The 23,123-nt window shown below is 41.9% G+C and overlaps 1 protein-coding gene across 4 annotated transcripts in view; it reads right to left on the reverse strand.

Moving 5' to 3' along the window:
• The window catches only part of twin (CCR4-NOT transcription complex subunit 6-like twin), a 313,182-nt gene that overhangs the window by 254,626 nt on the left and 35,433 nt on the right, over nt 1-23,123 (reverse strand). For all 4 annotated transcript variants that reach the window (XM_075697646.1, XM_075697642.1, XM_075697635.1 and 1 more), the window contains one exon: nt 10,389-10,487. In XM_075697646.1, coding sequence (XP_075553761.1) covers nt 10,389-10,487 — 99 coding nt within the window. The remainder of the gene's footprint in view (nt 1-10,388; nt 10,488-23,123) is intronic.

The following is a 23,123-nucleotide window of genomic DNA, read 5'->3' on the forward strand; positions in this document are numbered from 1 at the left end:
GGAAGTAAGAATGGCGGAGAGCCACTAAGGGGAGGCAAAGTTCAAAAGATGATGCTACTTTTGGCCTCCGACATCGGGCAGCCTGCACTGTCAGCGTGCCTCTCCTCTATTTTTAGTTAAAGAAGGTTATGCATCCCTGAGGTTCTTGCGACTGGCACTGTCCCTCTAGTCACAGCTGTGGGTATGTCACTAGGGGCATAGTCACAGCTGTTGCATATTTATACTGGGACAACAACTACTTATTTACAAAGAGGTACAGAAATCATGACCGGCCGTGCACCAGCTTCCATGGTTGGAGTGTGTCGCATGCAGTGCACACACACACATTAAGCGGCGCGGACACTTGAGCTCCGCAAAAGCGCAGTAGCGCTGGTGGAGCGGCACTATCTATCTATCTCTACCTACCTACCTATGTGTATACAATTGTTGTGCTGAGGGAACTACGATACTTTATAAGAAAATTCTAGATGGTAGAGCGACATGTCTGGGGCACTTGGCATGGAATGGCTGAGATGCAGGCAGGAAAATATGTGATCCAGAATGTAAAGTGCAGCAATTTGCTGAACATCTTGGGAAATTTATTACCACAGTGAAACCTAAAGCAAAATATGAAAACAACACAACCTGAATGGCTGCAGCATTGATTCATAAAAACCCTGGAAAATTCATTGGGAGGTATAAACATGAAACTTGCGCTTCTTCTGGAATGTGACATACAACATAAAAAGAATGTGGATGTTCAAAATTCAACAACAAAAATGGTTATAGAACAGCCACTCCTATTTCTTTGTGCCCATGAGTAAATGTCCTCGACTCTGACCCTCGCATAAGAACCGCAGAACTCTCTACCATGGTGTGAGGCGCCATTACCATGAAATAAATTTAACATTCCTGCTATTGCTGCATTATTTTCATACGGTAGAATATCAGTAAACAGAAACTCTTAGAACATAGTGTCACTTAAATGCAATAGCAGCCCCAGTGTTCCATTCAGTGAAAGTTGGGCAGAAAAAAGCAAACATGATGCAGTGTTGTAGCCCTGCATGTGTCTGCTCAACACAGACGCTGTTCAAAAAATGATATTTTTTTTAAGTAACTTTTTAGATTTGATTGCAAAATTATTCTCCAATATTCTATTTTCACGTGTAAAATAATCAAGGTGTTTCTTCAACCAGAATATTGGAAAATGATTCTAATCAAGGCATGGGCAGCTATAAGAGCTTCATTTTTCTATTTGTATTCTAGAGATGAGGATCACAACCACAAATTTTACCCAGATGGTGAACTTGGGCAAAGGCTATGCTTCCTATATATGAGAGGCTGACAAGCGAAAAGTTTTGCAGAGCTGTATTCAGGGCAAACTCCAAAATGCAACTGAGTCACTCAACAGCAAGTTTTGGTTGCTGTGCCCCGAAACAAGATTTGCTTCATGCGTTGTTGTGGAGATAACCACTTCTGCAGCCACATATAGCATTTTTCAATAAAGGCCACAAAAGGTTTGAGGAGGTTCTGCAGAAGTTCGGTCTCCTTCCAACTCGTGAGTTGATTGCTCTGAGCAACAAGAGAGACCAGAGAAGAATCAAAAGAATCTCTGGAACATAGACAGCTAGCTGAAGCTAAATGTTGTCATTGCAGTGCAGCAGAGAAATCCTGCCTGGAGGAGGAAGCTCGCAAGGGTTCTGAGGATACCATCTGCTCAGCAGGAGAATTTTGAAGTTTGTGATAATGATGTATAGGGTTTTGTTACACAAGGGCCACTAATGGTCAAAAAGTGCCAAGAAATGGTATCACGCAGTCGATGATGCGGCCAATGACGAAGAGTATATGCAACGTGGCTGTATAGTGGCCGAAAAACATTCGCAGTAAAGTATGTAAAATATATATGTAATAAAAATATGACAATGATACGTCGGGTGTAAAGTGATACATAGGATGAAAATGGTAAATATGCTTACAAAGCAGTTTGATAGGCTAAAATGTGTCACTCGCAGTACAGCTACTGCCTCACTGGAGCCCTTGGAAATTAAAGGCCTGGAGGCATGCATTATACAAAATGCTGCCATCCTAGCCATGGCCTCTCAAGAGAGCGAGCTACAAATTTCTTGGGCTGATAATGTTTAGTGTGGAGACTTCATTTAAAAAACATAAAACTGATTTTGTGTTAAATAATGGTTCCTTATTGAGAAACATTGCTGGATGAAGAGTGTTGTCTGTAAGCTAGTGGAAAGTGCTTTTTCCTTGCAGCATCTGCTTCCTGACACTCCAGTGGAAGATGGTTAGCCTCTCACTACATTTACTACATGTTGGAGATCCCGTCCCTGTCAACATGTAATTGTGTGTACTATACATGTGATCTATTCTAAAACGACAAACTGGGGACATCACATTGTCGAGATTTTAGTGATGTCCAATGTCCCAACTGTGGCTTGGCAAAATGCATTTTATCAGAGGTTTCGTTATCCTGGAAGCGTTGCCTAATAGCTGCTCAGCATTTTTTTTTTGAAGGAGAGGCTTAAGATCTGTAGCAATTACATGCATTGAAGAGTTACTGTCTGTTGTTATTATGGACGCAGCAAGTTCATCAGCCAGCATATTGCTCTCGATTCCTCTGTGGCCGGGCACCCAGGATATTATGATATGCTGTTCATATGCATAAATAGTGCACAGGAGCCAATAACGTTTGATAATTACATGATTTTTATGCTTTTGTAGTGACATCAAAGCTTTGAGGATGCTTAATGAGTCTAAATATAATTGCACATTCTAGTTTTCATACCATGATATGTTTCACAGCCAGCAATAGTGCATAAGCCATAAGCATGCTTGTTAGTGAATGCAGAATGCCAAATTCCAAAAATGATTGACCAATGGCTGCATAAAACATGGGACTGGCATGGGACTTTGATGAATCCATGTTAAATTCTGCGCATGGGCATTTTGCCTGCAGTTATAGAAAGTGCATTAAAATTTGTTCTTGTGAAGCGTGATTCGAGATTTCGACAAATGAAGTGTCACATTCTTTGATCTCCCACTGCCACGGTGGTAACGGCCTTTGCTTGGTTCTTTAAACAGTGTTCTAGAAGCTAGGCACCCATTTCTTCACCGAGGCTCCTCACGCACAGTGAGAAGGGTTTGAAACAGTATCGCACACATCACATCATTTACAGTTGTCTAAAAAGGATGTTCAGGGTTTGAATGTACTTTCAGAAAATACATAAAACTAGAGTATGACCTTTGCAGGTTGTGTCCACTCATTCAAGCCCATGTAAAGACTTCGCACAGGACTTGTCCTGAAGGCACCTGTGGCTAGGCGGATTCTGATATGATTAACAGGATTCAGCGTCTTTAATACTACACTTAGTTCAGTAGTGTGATACACCACAGCATCATAATCCAAACACGATTTTATGAGGCTCTTGTACAGGTTTGTTAGGCCTTTCCTATCACTGCCCATGTTGTGTGTGACAAACATTTTAGAATATTCATTGATATTAAGCATTTATTCTTAAGACATTTGATGGGGGATATGAAGGATAGTTTTGAGTCAGGTATGACACCCAAAAATGTATGCTCTGTGCAGAGGTAAGCACTGTCCATCGAGTTCAATATTAGCATCTGGGACCAGGCCTCTACTCTTTGCAAAAAGGGCAGAGGAGCTTTTCTGGGGATTTAGCTTAAACCCATTTTAATTAGCCCATTTTGACACCCTGTTCAGGCCAAGCTGAACCTGCGGCTCGCAAACTGCATGGTTACACAATTTGAATCCTATTTGCAAATCGTCAACGTATACTGAATAAAATATGGTATGTGGAATTGATGACCATAAATAATTCATTTTTGCAATAAAAAGGATACGCCACCCTGCAGTATCCCAGTTTCCTGGAGAAATGGCCTGGAAAGAGCATTAATAATGCTGACACAGAATATGCGGTTCGACAGGTAGCTTTCTGTAACGTTTAGCATGTTCCCGCGAATACCCATCTCCGAAAAATCTCGCAATATCCCATACCACCACGGCATGTCGTATGCTTTTTCCATATCAAGGAATATGGTCAACAAGTACTGCCTGTGAATGAAAGCGTGATGGATGTTTGATTCTTACATACCTGATGGTCAGTTGTAGAACGACTTTACCTGAAACCGCACTGATAAGGGTCAAGAATTTTGATAGATTAGAGGAAATGTAACATATGATGATTTATCATCTTGTCGAACAGCTTGCCAATATACAACTTGTAAGTGCTACTGGACAGTAACTATTATCTGAAGATGGATCTTTACCTTGTTTCAATACTGCAATTACCATAGTCTCTCTCCATGTTGAAGGAAGGTATCCGGCAGCCAAAATGGTGTTACAGTAAGTAGTGTTAATTGTGTGTCAGTGTATAAGTTCATGATCATGTCGTAAACAATCCTGTCAGCTCCAGGTACAGAGCTCTTACATGCGTTAAATGAAGCTTTCAGCTCGGCAACACTGGAACGACAGTTACAAGGTTCATGTGGTTTGCATTTCCGATCTAGTGTATAACATTTACCTATTTCTTTACATTATTTAAGGAATGACTTAGAATAATGAATTAAGCTGGAGATGCGCTTGAAGTGCTCTCCAAGAGCGTCTGGCTGCTCTTTCAAGGTATTCCCTTGATCATTAATGGCTGGGTTTGCTGACCGTTAAACCCTCCAAGTTCTTTCCAAATTTTTGCCTCCTGTGTGCAGGAACTTATGCATGAGAGAAACCTCTACGGCTTGTTCTCCTTGCCTGTTGTCTCGTCCGCCTTTCTTGCGATTTGACGTGTTTAAATTCTAAGAGATTTCCTGTAGTTGGCGATCAAGGCTGTATGCCGCACGTTTTATTTTGCTTCTTTTGTGCCATCTGCACTCATCATTTCACCATGGAACAAGTTGTTTACACAAGCGATCATTTGTTTGTGGAATGCATTCATCTGTTGCGTTGATAATAAAAGCTGTAAAGTACCCTACAGTGTCATCTATAATAAAATCATTGATAAAATCTCACATTAAATAAGTTCATTCTCTAAACTGCTTCCAGTCAGCCAATGCTAGCTTCCATCAAGGAGTATGTGGTGAACAGTTGTGTTGCTCCACTAGGTTAAGCATTCAGGAAGGGGTATTATACAATGTATCACATTCTTGTCATCAATCAGCTGATTAAGAATTTTGCGGAGTACAACTAACCTCTGTACATGGCTTTCATATATTATGAAAAGGCATTGGATTCAGTAGAGATACCAGCAGTCATGGAGGCAGTGCATAATGTAGCAGCACAGAAGGCATAGGTGAATATCTTTGAAATATCTACCTTGTTTCTCCACAAGTGAAAAATTACCTATCAAAAAAGTGGTCAGGCAAGGGGACACAATCTCTCCAATGCTATCCGCTGCATGCTTAGAAGAAGTATTCAAGCTATTAGACTGGGAAGGCTTAGGAGTGAGGGTCAACGGCAAATACCTCAACAACCTTCAGTTTGCAGATGACACTGTCCTGTTCAGCAACACTTGTGGAGATGGGTTTGCACAAGGACCCTAAGAGCGATGGTCAGGAAAGGGCACAATGCTCCTCCACTCCGCAACGCACAAAGGCACTACGGCAGGGTTCATCGACTCTCCGACACGGGACAGAGAAGGCTCCAGAGTCAGATTGCCAACAAAGGCGGGTTTAGTCACCCGGGATACAGCACAGTGGACAGTAACGGTGCTTATGGGCAAAGGCTCACTGCAAGACCAATTGAGTATGCGCACCCGCTGTGCTAGGGCTAACCGATAAGCGGTCCACCAAGCACAAGAAGTCGCGGGAGCAAAGATCCCATGTAGAGAGCTCATTGCAGGCCTGTGAGCATCTGCCGCGGTGATTAAGCGCTCAGCGGAAAAGAGCTTGGGTGAAGAGGGCGCCGGGGCCGCCACTCGGGAGGCCAATCGGGTGCGTCCCAGTGACGCTTGCACGGTGATTCGAGCCGGGGAGAGAGAAGCACAGGAAATTAGCTCCGGCACGCTACCGGCGTCCACCATGTTGCTGTTACGGCGGCGGTTCCTGCAGATCAAGCTACGCACAACGCACAAGCTGGGGGACGAGGCACGGGAGGGTACCTCAATCCCCACACACTGGGGATGAACTGCAACAAATGATCAAGGGCCTTAACCAAGAAAGTGTAAGAGTAGGGTTGAAGATTAATATGCAGAGAACAAATGTAATGTTCAATAGCCTGGCAATAGAACAGGAACCCATATTCGCCAGTCAGCCTCTAGAGTCTGTGCAGGAATATGTTTATCTAGGTCAGTTACTTACATGGGACCCTGATCATGCTAAGGAAATTTACAGAAGAATAAAAATGGGCAGGAGTGCATATGGAAGGCATTACCAAATACTGAGTGGGAGTTTACCGCTGTCATTGAAAAGAAAGAGTACAGTCATTGCATTCTACCGGTGCTAACATATGGTTAGGGCCCCGTTTTCAGATAAATCCCAAAAAATCTGATAACACTCGCCGGTAAAATTTTTGACAATTTGAATTTATCTGATAAACTCCGATTTTAATGGCCAGTATGACCCTGTTCTGTTCTTTATTGAAAGCCTTTTGACAAAGGACATGTTCTAAGCGGCCACTGATACATCGGCCGGTTTGGCTGATATAAACTTTACCTCACATCAACAGTATCTCGTAGACGGCACCCGTCGCACATTTAACAAAGGGCTTGTTGCCCCTGGGAGCATGAGCCAACATCTTGATATACAGTCCCCTGGTGCTCAAGTGCCACCAGGGGACCGAATCAAGCGTGGAAAGCCTGCTGGCAGGAAGCATGGCATGCTCACATGATGTATTTCTGTAGCATGTGAACAGAAAATTTGGGCAAGCAAGATGGGAAAGCTTTCGATCGACTATGTAAAGGAGTTTAGTGATTTTGAAAAATCAATGTCATCTGAAGGAGTCATTGTTTGCAAGTTTTGTCGTGTGACAGTCAGCATTGCCAATGGCAAGGGAGCCTTGAGAATTGCGGAGCATCTACAATCACAACGCCACGTCCATCTGAAGAAGCCCCGCCTAGACACGGGTAAGTCCTTTTTTAACTGTTGGTGCTATGAAATTATGGCTATGTGAGAGGGCATGTAGCATGCTTCGTACAGCCTGACACAGTTTCTCATTTATCGTGGATGCTTCTTTCAATGCCAGGTGTCTTAACAGACTTCACATGGCTGCAATACAATTATTTCAAATCGTCTTGTTATTCCTATCCCTTAGGCAACTCGTCACAGGAAAGCTTGCTGGAAGAATGCATCACATGAGCCCGATCCAACAGACAAGACACGAATGAAATCCCACACCAGTTTTGCCGTGCACTCTGTCATGCTGGGATTCCACTGCACCAGCCAGGCTAATGGACCTCTTGGCAGTCTCTTTCGAAGCAAGTGTCTGGCGGCACGCACGATGGCAGGTAGTGTTCAACTATATTGGAAATACCTACACGAAGTCAGTGTGAAAGACATTGAGACGATAAGCTCTTCGATGAAAGACCACCCCGCGGACGTCTGGCAGTGGCGGTGCTTGCAGCCTTCTATGACGATGACCTTCCTGGACATAGGACCCTCATGATAGACTTGCAGGTAGTTCAGCTGTGTAATGCAGTATCAATTGACATGTTGACACAAAGTGCTCTTCAGAAAGTTGGAAAGGCCTTGCGACGTTGCCTGTGTTGTGCTCCGATTCAGCTTCTTACGTGCAGAAGCTTCACAAGGACTTGCAACTCTCCAGCCCCAATTTCAAGGCACTTCATTCAAAGCCCCTTACTTAACAATGGCCTGAAGGATGAAATTAAGACAAGCTCATTTAAGGTAGTTCACGATATTGTTGTGCACTTTCCTGCCTTGCTGAAGTCGTTGCGGGAGCTGCACCGTAAGTTTGGTCTTGTGTGCGTGGCCATGGGCAGGACCATCAGGTCGCTGAAGACTGTATGTCTGTCTAGGTGGTTCTATTTTTATGAAGCCCTGGAAGATGTTCTGGACTATTGGCGTGCCATTTTGTCTTTCTTGAGAAGCAACAATGTAAAGGGAAAGCAGTGTGAGAAGCTCAAAACTTTTGTTTCATCGCCTCAAGTTGTGCACGACTTGCCGATTAGGCTGAAGTTTCTTAAGACGAATTCGTGTGCTATGCTCTCAATCATTAAGGAACTTGAGGCAGAGAGTACTCTGGTACACCAGATTTACCGCATACTCGTGGTTCGTTTGCGCAAGCTCCTCAGTCAATGGTGTCTGTTGGATCTCCTTGACGAGAATGACCGCTCAACGACTGTTGCAGACCTTCATGCATACTACACTGCTGTCGCTGAAAAGTGGATACAGACAGGTGAGAGAAACCTTTGTGATGCACTCCACTACACCAGTGAATCGTTTTGGTACAGTGTTCAAATTGTGAATCCAAATGTGAATCATGAGATAACCCGTGCGTTCGAAACATATGCATCAATTTTAAAGTTAGTGTTTCTTGAAACTGACATGGGCCGGCTCATAAGTGATTTTGCGAACTATCAGAGCTATGAAATCAATAACATTGTTGAAACCCTTTCGTTTTGGTGACTTCACACTGTCCAGTGGCCAGTGCTTTCTCGCTGCACGCTGAGTCTTCTGGCTTTCCCTGTTTCTAGCGCAAACATTGAAAGGGCATTTTCAAAGCTGAGAATCATGAATCGAAAGAAGCGTGCTTCCAGCAGTGACAGCAATTTTGTAAAATATGCTTGCATCTATTACAACACGCTTTAAGGTTGTAATACGCACAAACGTAGGTGTTTTGTATTCAAGTACTTGTGCTTGTGTGTACATGTGTTTGTGCTTTCAAACCTTCCAGGCAACTAAATTACGCTTCATGTGTTCTGATGTTTTCGTGCTCAGGTATCATTTCATCTAAGATTTTGGAGTATTGAGAATAATGCAAAATTAAACTCCGAATTTCAGAGAATTTGGGATTTACGAGAAATAAATTCTGATAAATGCCGAATTTCCGCCAAAAAAGAAACTCCGAAAAACACCCTCCCAATTTGAAGAAAAATAAACTCCGAAAACATCGAGCCCTACATATGGGTTAGAAAATTGGAGGTTAACAAAGATGCTCGAAAACAAGTTAAAAACCGTGCAAATAGTGATGGAACGAAAATTGTTAGGTGTAACATTAAGAGACTGGAAGAGAGTGGTGTGGATCAGAGAGCAAACAAGGGTAGCCAATATTCTAGTTGACATTAAGAGAAAAAAATGGAGCTGGGCAGGCGTTCTAATGCATAGGCAGACAACCAGCGGACCATTACAGTGGACGCTCCTTAAACAGAACCTCAAAGGACCAGGGAAATTGGTTCCACTTATCAGGTGTTCCATTTACTGAGAGACAAAGTTGCATGCAACTGCACGAATACAAAACCAACCATGAGGATGGTGTTCCATTTAAGAGGCAGTTCCGTATAAGTGATTTCCATTCATCAAGATTCCACTGTAGTTGCAAAATGGGTGCCAAGGAAAGAGAAGTGCAGTCGAGGATAGAAAAAAATAAGGTGGGACGATGAAATTAGGGAATTTGCAGGCACAAGTTGGAATCAGCTAGTGCAAGACAGGGGTAATTGGAGATCACTAGGAAAGGCTTTTGTCCTGCAGTGGACACGATATAGGCTGATAATGATGAACCAAATTTTGCTGTTAAGAGGCACTGCTGCATTTTGGGGTTTGCTCTGAATACGATGAGACAATAGTTTTTAACTTGTCAGGCTCTACTATGCAGGAAGCATAGCCTTCGCCTTAGCACTGGTGAAAAGCAGAGAATGAGCTGGAACCGACACAGCCACAGCTAGTACTCACTTGTTGTTAAACCAGGAAAGCCAACCATCAGTAGCTGTGAGCCTCATCAGTTTAGAATGAGGGGAAAAATGAAGCCACTATAGCTACTATGCCTCAATTCAAGTAATTTTTCTCAGTCTTCTAGCTGAGGAATGCTTTGATTTCTTTACACATGAAAATAGAATGCTGAAGTGTAATTTTGCAATCTAAAGAATTATTTTTTAAAAAGAAAATTGGGATTTTCAACTAGCATCTCCCCTTTTATGTCTTTGTATGGATATATCAAGCACATGGGTATCACAAGCGTGTAAACAAAGGCCAAAAATTGAACCCCCCCCCCCCCTTCATATCTTATGCACTAAAACTAGTACTTGTATTTCCACAGGTTCAGACAGCCTTTATTCCATTTAGGAAAAATAGAAACGTTGAATAAAAGCCAAACCTTAGCTTAAGCGAAATGCAGAAAACCTGCACTCATATTCAGCAGCTCTCGGTTCTTGGAAGCGAAAAGTAAGTGCAAGAGCTTACAGTGAAGGAATAAAGCATATGGAGGGACTTACCTCCAAGGTTCTCCAACAGGTATGCCAAGAGTTTTGGTGTACCATTTGGTTCATTGTACATATTGAGGAGCTCTGGGGCCAATGGGTTTCCTTTGAGTCCTACAATAAATGAAACTGCATATAATATTCAACTAGTACATAGGACTCATAGGATTCTTATTTAGGCTATGAAACTGACAAACTCATTTGATGTTTCCTGCATTTCTGCTTCACACACATACAAACGTAGAGGAGACACAGCTCTTGTGCAACATATTGTGCTGAGTGGCCTATCTACGTTCAGGAACCAGCTTTCCCTGACAAATATCCCAGTCAGAGGGGCAAACTTGAGCAGGGCTGAGATTGCACATGCATCTTGATTTCCGGATGTTTGCTTTGCCTCCTACATCACTGAGTAGGCGGTGTTCAATTGGCGCTCCTGCCTCGCCAAGCAGACCATCGCTGACGAAAGTGCAGCGCCAGTGAGCATTCTGAAAGCAAGATGCTGGCGCTATCTTGTCCCAGGGTGTCGAAATGAAATTTTTTCTGGTTTGGTTCTAGTTTGGGCTCAGGCTTTTCAGTTCAGTTTAGGTTCAGCTCTAGAGCAAAAAATTATAGTGATTCAAACCGGTTCAGAGCTTCAAGAACTGGTCCATTCAGGTTCAACTGGGTTCAAAGGAAAAAAAGAAATTCGCATGCTTTAAGTTTACAAAAAAACCATAGTGGTTTAGAGAAACATACAAGTTTGCTTGGGCATAGTATAGAAACTACTGTAGACCGTTTTCCTTTGCATAGGGGTAGGGGTAACGTAGTAGCCCATTGTATAGCTACACCAAGCCCCATGAAGCCTACTGAATGTACAAATTCCAACATGCCTATATACATATTAAAAAAAAATTAATTCTGTGGTTTTACATGGCAAAACGATCTGATTGTGAGGCACGCTGTAGTGGGAGACCAGAGATTAATTCTGACTACCTGGGGTTCTTTAACATGTGCATAAATCTAAGTACCTGAGCATTTTTGCATTTCACCCCCATCGAAATGCAGCTGCCGTGGCCTGGATCAAACCCACGACTATGCGCACAGCAGCACTGCTGCTGCCACTACGCTACGCACAGAGGGTCCCTCAAATAACTGCTTGATTAAAGTAAATTTGTTCACACTCGTTTGTATTACAGAAAATGAAATTATATACCGGATATAATGTTTAACTACCTATGTACATTTGGGTTTATTTTTGTGAAAACGAAAAATAAAGTGAACATGCTACTGTACCATATTTGCATGATTCTAACACGCATTAAAAAGTGCATTCAAATATGCAGGCGTGTTACAATCATAACTAATTCTACTCAACATCAAAAACAAAACAAATTCCTATTAAAAAGAAATTTAATGCTAAACGAAAGATAGCTAGCCACATTGCCATTGAACGAACATTGTTTTTTTTTTTATGCCTTGGTTTGCAGTTGCCATTTTCCAGTTTGCTGCTCATGTGGCACTTCAAGTACATTAGGTGGAAATGAAGATGGTTTTCTGTGGCTGGTAGACAGTAAAAAGGAGGTGTCATTGGACTCCGATAGTGACTAGCCACCAAGATTCAGCTGTTTGTGTTTTTGCGCCTTTGTATGTTCCATAAAACTGTTTCAACACAGCACATGTTGACTCAGGTTTCATTACTTGATGTGCGCAGTAGAATCGGTACCAAGTTTTTTTGGATATTTGGCTGGTAATATAACTGCATGTCAGAATCGGGAGCATGGCAGAATCGTGCAAATGTGGTAATGCAACATGTAATAACATTAACCAAACTTTATGTATATTTTTGTTTGCTAATCTTTTCATGTAATTTCCGCATATTCATTATACCAGGGGTTTCCAAACTATGGCTGATGGCCAGCCCTTCCGATGATGGTTGGCCCACAGGCAGGCCACTTTTCCCTGCAAATGCTCTGCCATGTCTCCGCCTTAGAGTGGGCCTTCTCCACAAAACCTGGCACTACGTCATTTTTTTCTGGCAGTTGATTTTATTGAATTTACCAGATCACGCCACCTTGTTCAAGGAAACACCAATGAATCAGGAACGTCCTGTGACCATTGTGTGAGGAGCACACGAGGCCCCGATTGGCTGGTTCCAGCCATCATGTCAGACTACACCCGAAGCTTTCTCGACTTTCCCTAAGCGTGCTGGGCTAGGGAGTTTGAAATGTCTTTAAGGCCTCAAGCACACCAATTTCAAAGTCTTGCTGGTACATTAAATAAATTTTAATGACTCACTGTTTTTAGCAAATGACTCAGTGGAATCAGAGAGCTATTTATTTACTTCAAAATTCATATTCGAGTATTTCTACATGTTTCATTGGTTGCAAACAAATGTACTGTCATTAAAAGCTGGCCAGATGTGCCACAGGGGTTGCTTCTGATGAAAAATATGGCAATTATCCTCATTTCTTTCAGCCTACATAATTCACAAGTAGTGGTAAGCTGCCAAATCATGACTGGTAGCTTACCTCTATCCTAGAAAAGAAAACTTACTGTACAATCATTTCATTATATCAGTACTAACATATGGGGCAGAAACTTGGAGGTTAACAAAGAAACTTCCCAAGCTAAGCACCACACAACCAGCAATGCAACAAAAAATGTAAGAGACAGGAAGATCGTGGTGTGGATTAGAGAGCAAAACTGGGTAGCCCATATTCTAGCTAAGAAGAAAAAACGGAGCTGGGCAGGCCATGTAATGCATATGATAGACAACCACCGGTAGACTACTGGAATTACGAAACGGGTGGCAAGCAAAGGGAAGGAAAGCTCACTCAAGGACGGCAGGGAGCTGTGTGATCTGATGAAATTAGGAAATTCTCAGTTGGTATAGAATGGGGTCAGCTGGCACAAGACAGAAATAAATGGAGATTGCTGGGAGAGTAAGTGGTCCTGCAGTGGACATAAAAAGCTGGTGATGATTTGTTCCATAATAATATCTATCAGCAGTAATCTGTGTTTTGAATTTTCTACCAAATAACAATTAATGACTAAACTGTGAACCATAATTGCACAATGAGTAAGTAAATGTTCTCCCTTTTACCTACTTTGTGGGTTTTCGGTGTTAAGGTATGCTGGCAGTGCCGGCAGGCTGCTCGATCACCTTGCAGCGGCGATCACACACATGGTGGCCGCTTCGAGGCAAGTAGCGAACTGCTGTAGAATATCAACAAAAATATCACCTGTGACTTTTTTTTTAATCAGCTGCTCCTGCTTTAACAAGTTGCGATTTGTGGTCACTCCGATTTATGTCATTCTGACAGTACAGTGTCATATTTTATACATTGCAGTCAGTGGCCATCCTCATTCTTAGTTGCAAATTCATGATTACATTAAATTTTCTCTCCAACCTCATACATATTGTACTTCATGCCTAGTTTCAGTCAGAGTGTCATACAATAATTACTAGAGGGAACTCTGGCGCTGCGATCGTTCAGCCACCCTGGGAATCATGGGACGATAATTGATTTGCCTGATATTTGTACTTTTAGATTCAGACGTTCTTGTGGCTTTGTTTATTATGCTTTATCTGTCCTCATTGTCCTAAATTTCAAAGCAATCTATACTTTTCTAAGTGCAGAATACTCCGCTAACATGCACAACCACTACTAAATGCAGCGGCTCAACATGTCGAGATGGCCAAATTGAAATACGCCAAGTGTCTCAACACGCTGGCTTGCCCGCAAGAAATTCATAAGGGCATTATATGTTCCTTGCTGATGCATGCATCCATGGCGTAATGGTTTCAATATCGGGCTTCTGTGTCAGAGGTCCTGTGTTAGAATCCTGCCGTTGGGCATTTCCCTGCGTTTCCCTTCTCTTGGTGCCCATTCTGTAACCCTAATGGTCCAACGGTTATCTAACTGGCGCATTACATTACCTGCCCAGCTCCATTTTTTTTCTCTTTATGTCAATTAGAATACCGTCCATACCCATTTGCTCTCTGATCCAAATCACTCTCTTTCTGTCTCTTAGTTATGCCTAGCAATCTTCATTCCATCGCTCTTTGCGCGGTCCTTAACTTGTTCTCAAACTTCTTTGTCAGTCTCGAAGTCTCTGCCCCATATGTCAGCACTGGTGAAATGCCCTGATTGTACACATTCCTTTTCAATGATAATGATAAGCTTCTAGTCAGGAGCTGACAATGTCTGCCGTATGCGATCCAACCCATTTTTATTCTTCTATGAATTTCCTTCTCATGATCAGGGTTCCCTGTGATTAATTGACCTAGGTAAACATACTCCATCACAGACTCTAGAGGCTGACTGGCAATCTTCAACTCTTGTTCCCTTGCCCGGCTATTCATCATTACCTTTGTCTTCTGCATATTAATCTTCAACCCCACTCTTACACTCTCTCTGTTAAGGTCCTGAATCATTTGTTGTAACTCGTCTGCATTGTTGCTGAATAGAACAATGTCATTGGCAAAAACCGAAGGTTGCTGAGATATTCGCCGTCAATCCTTACTTCTAAGCCTTCCCAGTTTAATAGCTTGAATACTTCTTCCCAGCACGCAGTGAATAGTGTTGGAGAGATTGTGTCACCCTGTCTGACCCCTTTCTTTATAGGTATCTTCCTGCTTTTCTTGTGTAGAATTAAGGTAGCTGTAGAACCTCTGTAGATATTTTCCAAGGTATTTACGTAAGCGTTCTGTACTCCTTGATTACGCAATGCCTCTATGACTTCTGGTATCTCTCATGAATCAATTAACTAGTGAGCAATTTATTAGTGGTTCAGTCACAATTTATTTTTAAAACAAATTATTCAGTTAAACCATGCAAGAAAATTAGCTTAGCAGGCCATCCAAGAACGCTTGTGCACACTTCAATATATCTCTTGATTTAACTCATCTTAAATGGCAAAGTGCTCCAATACATCAATGATTATTGTTTACAAGAAGCGTACCCATAAAATACAGCAATTAAGGCTGCATGGCTGCGAACACAGAGAAACAAAAGAAAAAATTAGGTGTTCTTTCAAACACAAAGTTGTGAAACATTTTGAAGTATGATTTTATGAACTAAGCCTATTCCGCAACAACAGGCTCGACAGGTGTTATGTAAAGCGTACCAAGAGTTCCACAGAATGCTGAATAGGCATCGTTCATAATGTTTCCCTTAGCAGTGGTCCATCGCATGTAAGGCAGACAGGTCTTTGTACCAATCAAATAATAATTGAGCATAAATGTTCGTGAACCGATGGAGCATCATCACATTTTGTTGCACTGTCGTGACTGCAAGTGTACTGCAAAATTCGCAGGCAGTATAGTTTTGTTCACCCATAAGAGCAAAGGAACTCGCATTATGGTCGAGGCTCGGTACACCACAAATAGTGGTAGCATGTGCATAAGTCAGCCCTCCATAAATGTGAACAAATAGGAATTGTCCTGTCTAAGCAGCTATCTTTTGCAAGTGCCCGCACCAGCACTGCCTTCCGTTGAGCATGTGCAGATAAGTTTTGTGTCTCCTTTTTTTTTTTCTGCCATTGTGCAACATTTCAGTTGATAGTCGGCACTTGTGTGGTTTTTTTCGTTCTTTCTTGGGTCCATGTTTGGCTGCTTGTTTTCCAGTAACTATATACATTGAACTTACATGAGCCCCCTTTTCTGGAAACTTTTAAAACATACATATTGTCAAGGATAAAGCTCAATACATGGGACAGAGAGTCAGACGAAATAGCATGAATGCTCTCTGTTTTGTGTGTGTTGGGCTGTTATTCTTGACAATTCTACACCAACTGGACTACACTTCCATACACTACTGAAATGCGAGCACTATGTGCAAATTCAACAAGGATTTGTAGAAATACCAGACTTGCAGTAAGAACACATCGGTTAAACAAAGGGCCCTTTGTAAGGAGTGCCGATGCTTCCCAAACCACTTCAACAACTTGCAGAAATCTACTTTGTGCAGATAAAAAGGCTGAACAAGCAAAAAACTGTGTTTCAGTCAGGAAATGCGAACAAGCTTATTTGCTATCACTAATGTTATTATTTCCAATCAATATATCAAAGATGACTTGGCGGTACAGTCGACTCTCATTACAACGGACCCTGATAATCTGACAAAAAATGTCCGTTTTATCCGAAGTCTGTAATATCCGAAACGCCTCACTTTCGAAACTTTAGTAGTGATGTCTAATAACTTTGCAATATTGCAAAGGGTAAGTGAAGAACGTCCAAAGTAAAAAACAAACAAAAAGTTGCAGTTTCACCCGAAAGGTGAATCATCGATTCCGATAGCAAATGAAGCAAGATAAGCGCGTCAACAGCAGCGAGCAAACTGACGTTTGTGCTGTCTCTCGTTTCAATGTGAACTAAACGTCGAAAGCACAGCACATACGAAGCTACCGGCACTCGGCGCACTTTGTCCACATCGCAGATTGCCTTCGAGATATGGCAGCCACGCCGTAAGCAGCAGCTGCTGGAGTAGAACCCCTCTCTCTTGCCTCGCGCATGAAAGACAGCATGCTTCTGCCCTGCCTTCCTCCCTCGTGCGCGCGATATTGAGCAGCGATCGTCGGCGACCCTTGCAAGTCAGTTGTCAGCCCATGTCAACATTGCAAAAGTACGTTTTATACGCCCAATTTTTAAAGAAATTGTCGCTAATTTTGTCCGCTGTAGCCAATAGTCCGTTGTAGCACGGTCCGTTAAAAGCAAACTTCGTTGCATTAATCAAATAGGTAGAACAAACTAAGGCTGCAATAAAGTGCATTATATCCAAAAGACACTGGTCCGTTGTTATGAGTGCAGACTGTAAAAGCAAAATTATAGTCCTAAAAAAAGTTAGTGAACTCTCACTTAAGTGAACTTCAAGGGACCCAAGAAAATAGTTCATTGAACTGAAAGTTCACTAGAGCATGGAACAGCATAGGGCAAAGCAGACGTGTCAAAAGTGTGAAATGCAATTTATGGAGTTATGTACATCAATATATACAAAGTGCATAACAGTTACGTTGCCACCTATCTCGTTTTAAAAAAATATGTATATATATAATCTTCACTTGCACTGGTGCTCTTAAAGCGCAAGATGTAACAAAGGTGTCCAGAGAGTATGTTTTTGTCCATTTCCTCTGGCACACCACGAAGTCTCGCAACTTTCCAAGGCATCCTACAGCCTCGGCTGGAATTACAGGATTTTAATCTGCCTCCAACATTGCATCTTCCTCGTCGTACCCTTCTTCTCTGGTATGAACACTGGAAAGAATTTCCAGATCTGATAGTTTAGCACAGGTAACAAACTCACTGTCACACTACACATAGCCGCCGCTGGAGGGGCGATATGGGGGCTGGGGGCATCGGCTACGCCAGTGATGCAGAGCGCAAAATTTTGTTGAACTGATTGAAAAAATGATCCCAAGTCCACTGGTCAAGTTTGTTCAACTGAGATATTTGCTTTTCAGAAATTCGTTGAACTGAAAGATTTTTGCATAGAATACACAGGAATACTGCCAAGGAGTTTCTAAAAGTTTGTTATTCTGAAATATTCGTTAAAGTGAGATTAGTACCAAGTGAGAATTTACTTTACTTTGCTCCTTTACTGGTCCTTATCCCAGAAAGTCAACGCAACTAATTTTAAAATAAATTGTTTGAATAAAGTGCATGCCTGAATTGCAATAACATTTTTAGTCTACGCCCACTACCGTTACTCATGTTTGATATATTTTTGCTAATTCTTGTCTAGTTCTTTATCGTCCGGCCCTCCCCATCGCCACTGGTCACCGATCTGACCCTTCGGTCGAAAAGCTGGGAGACCCCTGCATTAGGCAATCAATTACTATGGAAAAGCTGGTGACGAAAGTTGCCAATGTTTCCAATATCACAAAATCAATTGATCGATCACTTCATAAACATTTTCTGCCCCTTCTTGTTCAATCTGTAAATTTCAGCTGAAATATTTAGAGGAGCAAATAAATAATGTAGTGAAAGTGCTGAACGAATAGTATAAAATGTTTGAATTGAGATGTGTAGCTGTAGCAAAAATGCAAATAAAAGATTTTGTAAAGGAATTCGCTTGCAGTCCTTTATGTAGACTAAAGACAAGCAGATAAGTATGTAGTGTGAACACTTTGACCAGAACTAAGTACAGATTGTGTGACATTTCTAGCTGGGTGAGAGATGAACAAATACAGCTTTTTAGGCATTTCATAACAATACATGTTCCATCCTGGCTTTCTGCAGAGCGCATGCACTGATTTTCTCCCCATCCAAAAAGGCATACGACCTAAAAGCTATAGAGAGAGCATACAATTACATAAATTCAGATTGTAACTTATTGATAACCAAGCACCATGAAACAAAGTCCGACCCTCCCTGTTTTTTGAGCTGTTGCCATCTGCGCTTGCAGTGGAGAATTTTCACGAAGCCATGAATCACACTGCAGGAGCAACAGCACTCACTGGAAGTACAGTGCAAGGATCAGCACATATACTGTATAGGTCAGAGCAACCAGTGTGCTACCGTGCCTGACCACAGAAGATGCCCTCAGCACAAGCAGTATACCCCATTATGGAACAATGTTGACCACACTGTGTCTAGACAGTACACTCTCGACTATGTGCACAGTGTAAATTGAGCCAACCATGCTTACAGTTGAGTGAGCCATTGAGGTGACTTTCTTTTAAGCACAAAATTGTGCAGAAGCACAAAACTATCATGGGTTAAACCTACAGTCGAACTGGTTCAAAATGGTTCCTTTCAAAAGGCCTGGTTTGGGTTGGTTCCAAGATGGCAGAAGAGTGGTTGTGTTCTCGTGCGGCTGAAAATGGTGGCTCAGCTCCGATCTTATGTTCCATTCCGGTTGAGTTCGGCACCTTCAAATTTAGTGTCACTTTAGGAGAGTGTCACTTGGCAAACCTATGTAGTTTCATGAGAGTGTCATAAAAGTTGTTGTAGAGTGCACTGAATAGTGCGTGTTTGGTAAACTTGCTTTGCTTGACACTGGAACTTAAGTGCACAGTCTCAAGAAAAGTGGCTGCACAAGTACACAAACACCGCAAAACAAAGAAACTGACAGTTTTGCACAAGTATTAGTGCAACTGTGTCTGTTTGAGGCTACAAGTTGTACTTCTAACATTCAGTTTAAAGCAGTCTTGCAACATTTCTGGATCAGTCAGTATGTATGCTTTGATGAGACAATTTTTGAATAAAGTCATCCTGATGAGCAGAAAAAGGCTGGTATAGTTGTTTGCTGTGTTCAAAATATGTGCCAGCTGTACATAGAGTATAATGTCCAGATGTTTTGTCTTTTTATGCTATACAACTTTTTTCATCGTTTTTGGTATTACCGTAGCTTCAACAGGCAGGGATCATTTGGCAACAAATCGTAATGTGAAATTAGCTAACTAACAAATTCATGAGATTTATTTTCCCAGAAGGCCTTCCTTGCACTCTGCAGGACAAAACTCTTTAGTATGCCAATGTATTTCACAGCACATTCTGGAAATACATATTTTGAAACTGGTGCTGGCCTCAGGATTACTCTTCAGGAAAGATGCTTCTCAGAGATCTATATTCACTGATATTAAAGCAAACAAGATGAAATTTATGCAGAACATAGAGTTAAATTTCCTATTACCTTTTTTTTTCATTTTTCAATATCTTTAGTTATTTTTCTGTGACCCTTGGAGGTGGAAAACGTACAGTCTCTAGTGCATGGTTTGCGCATCATACCAGACCTAGGAGAGTGGTATAAAATACCCTATATGGCTCCTTATCGAAAACAGACTGCAAATGAGGTCAAACTTTTTTCTTTTAGCCTTAGTATAGAAAGACATTTTAAAAAAATGTAACTCCCCAACAGTGATGAGCGGTTTTCTAATATGTACATCCCCAATAGAGCTGCAAATTACAATAATGCCTAGATATTTGCATTCTATATATCATTGTGTATGTGCATCCAAAATTTTGACGGAATTGAGTCACATTAAGTACAAGAACGTTTAAGCACAAGCAGTGAAAACAACCTAATATAGAAAAAACAGAAAAATGAAATTGAAAGTTTCCAAACATGGCTTAGTACCACTGCAAAATATCAATTATTATGAAATTTGGCAAGAATGCGGACTAGTTCTTGCAGAAGTGTAAAACTTCAAAATTCTTCTGCAGCGTAAGCGGTACCCTCAGAATCCTCGCAAGCTTCCTCCTCCAGCTGTGTTTTCTTTGATACACTGCAATGACAATGTTTAGCCTCAGCTGTCTGTGTTCCAGATTCTTTTGATTCTTCTCTACTCTCTCTAGGGTCTCACAGCAATTAACACTCGAGGTGGAAGGACAATCAACTCCTATAGAGCATCCTCAAAGCCTTTGTTGCCTTTCTTGAACCACAATATGGCTACAAAGAGCAGACTTCATAGGGGGGGGGGGGATCGCCTTCCTCAGATGCGTCTAAACCTTCCTCTAACAGAAGAGAAAACCTTCTATAATTTGTAATTGAGCTATGAAATACATTTTTGAGTCTAGAATAGAGCTGTGAAACTAAACAAGAGTTGTTTTCACAGCAGGAAAGCGAGGAGCTGACCATAATATCATTTCATTGTATGTGTGTCAGTATTTGTTATGGTTCCTGCGGGCAGTCCAGCCACACCTGAGAAGCGAACTTCGCTTTGGGCAGGAACCATGCCGCCAGGCATTTGGTTATGATGACTGCAGTGATATCCACACCACCTCACATCCCATTAACTTCCCTACCACAGGATGAATACTTCATGAAACATATGGGTAACAGTGCAAACAGACAACCACAAGAAGGGAGATACGTACATACAAGCGCTGACAAACTGGTTTTATTGGCAAGGATAGCACACCTTATATATGCCGGTGTGAAGCAAGGGTAATGAAGGGGAGAAACATGCCAAGGATGATAACGTGCCAACAACGCAAGTGCAATACAGCCAACCAAGCACAACAAAATGCAAACAATTACTTTCCTTTTTCTTTTTCTTTGCAATCAGAGCCCCCGACAGCCACATCCAGAAGACCAAATTCAGCATCAATGAGAGCAAGGGAAGGAGTGCTAAAGCATTTGCTACCTAATTTTCGAATGTGGTAGGCTTCTAAACTGATGCGCACAGTCTTGTCACTGCTCTTTGCAGTTTTATTTGAACTCTACTGTTATTGTACTTGACGAGCAGCCGTTTTTGCAGCGCAATGGCATCTGCATAGGGTCTTGTGTAGCCCCTATTCTTTGTGACATTTTTCTGGCCAAAGTTGACAATGCACTAGAACAGTTTAATGGGGGGCTGGTTTTAAAAATTTTTTAGGTATGCTGACAATTTTTAGTGCTTTTAAACAAGCAGCCCCGCCTTCACCTACTCCTCTACAGTAGGCAAAGTTTTATCTATTTTTAGCAAACATGGATGTGGGTTGCGTTTCACCCATGAACTCCCAGACCTCTCAATTTTACAGTTTTTAGACCTAAAAATCAAATTCTGTGATGGACACGTTTGCTGGGGCTACTACCCATGGGCTAAGAAGGAGTTGCTGCCCTTTGACTCGGCACACTACAAGACAATCAAGAGAGAAATAGCGGTGCTGTGTATGGAATCTGTTCTCCAAAAGCGTGCCCACATCAGATTAAGCACAGTTTTAATAATCAGGTAAGCCATCTGTCGGCTGCAGGCTTCCCCATCTCGGTCTTGGCTGCCGTTTCAGAAACCCTCCTTCAAAAATTCAAGCGTGGACCGGGAAGTACAACGGCTGAGGATCGACAGAAGACACCTAAGCCTGAGGTGGTCCCTTACATTCATAAACTTTCCCACAATCTTAAGAAGGTGACAAGTAGGCACGGCGTGCCAATTTGTTTCTCTGCCCCAAATAAGCTGGGAAAGTTAGGTCCACATATCTGCATCGCCAGAAAACGTGGATGCCTGAAGAACCACCAATTGCCATTTGTTAAATGTTCCACTGGATTGGTGCATTGCATTCCCATATCATGTGGGATGTTTTACATTGGCAAAACTGGTTGCTGTGTCAATGACCGTTTAGGGGAACATGCTCAAAAACTGAAAAAACTAGATAATAAATATGCACATTTAGTTGCACACGTTAGCAAGTGTATGGATTGTGTGGCCCGGTTGAAAGAGACAACGATTCTAGGAAAGAGCAGTGACAAGACCGGGCACATCAGTTTAGAAGCCTACCACATTAGAAAATTAGGTAGCAAATGCTTTAGCACTCTTTTCCTTGCTCTCTGTGATGCTGAATTTGATCTTCTGGATGCAACTGTCAGGGGTTCTGATTGCAAAGAAAAGTAAAAGGAAAATAATTGATTGAATTTTGTTGTGCTTGGTAGGCTGTATTGCGCTTGCGTTGTTGGCATGTTATTACCCTTGATATGTTTCTCCCCTTCATTTCTCTTGCTTCACACTGGCGTATATAAGGTGTGCTATCTTTGTCAATAAAACCAGTTGTTAGTTAGCGCTTGTGTGTACGTGCCTCCCTTCTTGTGGTCATTTGTGTGCGCTGTTACCCATATGTTTCCAAGATGAACCAACCCGCCCAAAAAGAAGTATTGATGAGTACTTCAAGATGTCCCATGACTAGGCATCATAAAGAGTTAGAGTCAGGCCAAGAAGTACTCAGTAAAACTGTCCTCTGACAAAGTCAAGACATGCCAAAGAAGATATAAAACAAAATCAGCCGCCTTGAAAACAAGTTTCAGCTGTTCCGTGGAGAAAAGATTTGCTTGTCTCCTCAGTTACCCGGTCTGCTGC

This window comes from Dermacentor variabilis, chromosome 1, assembly GCF_050947875.1.
Source record: "Dermacentor variabilis isolate Ectoservices chromosome 1, ASM5094787v1, whole genome shotgun sequence".
In the NCBI taxonomy this organism is placed as follows: domain Eukaryota; kingdom Metazoa; phylum Arthropoda; class Arachnida; order Ixodida; family Ixodidae; genus Dermacentor; species Dermacentor variabilis.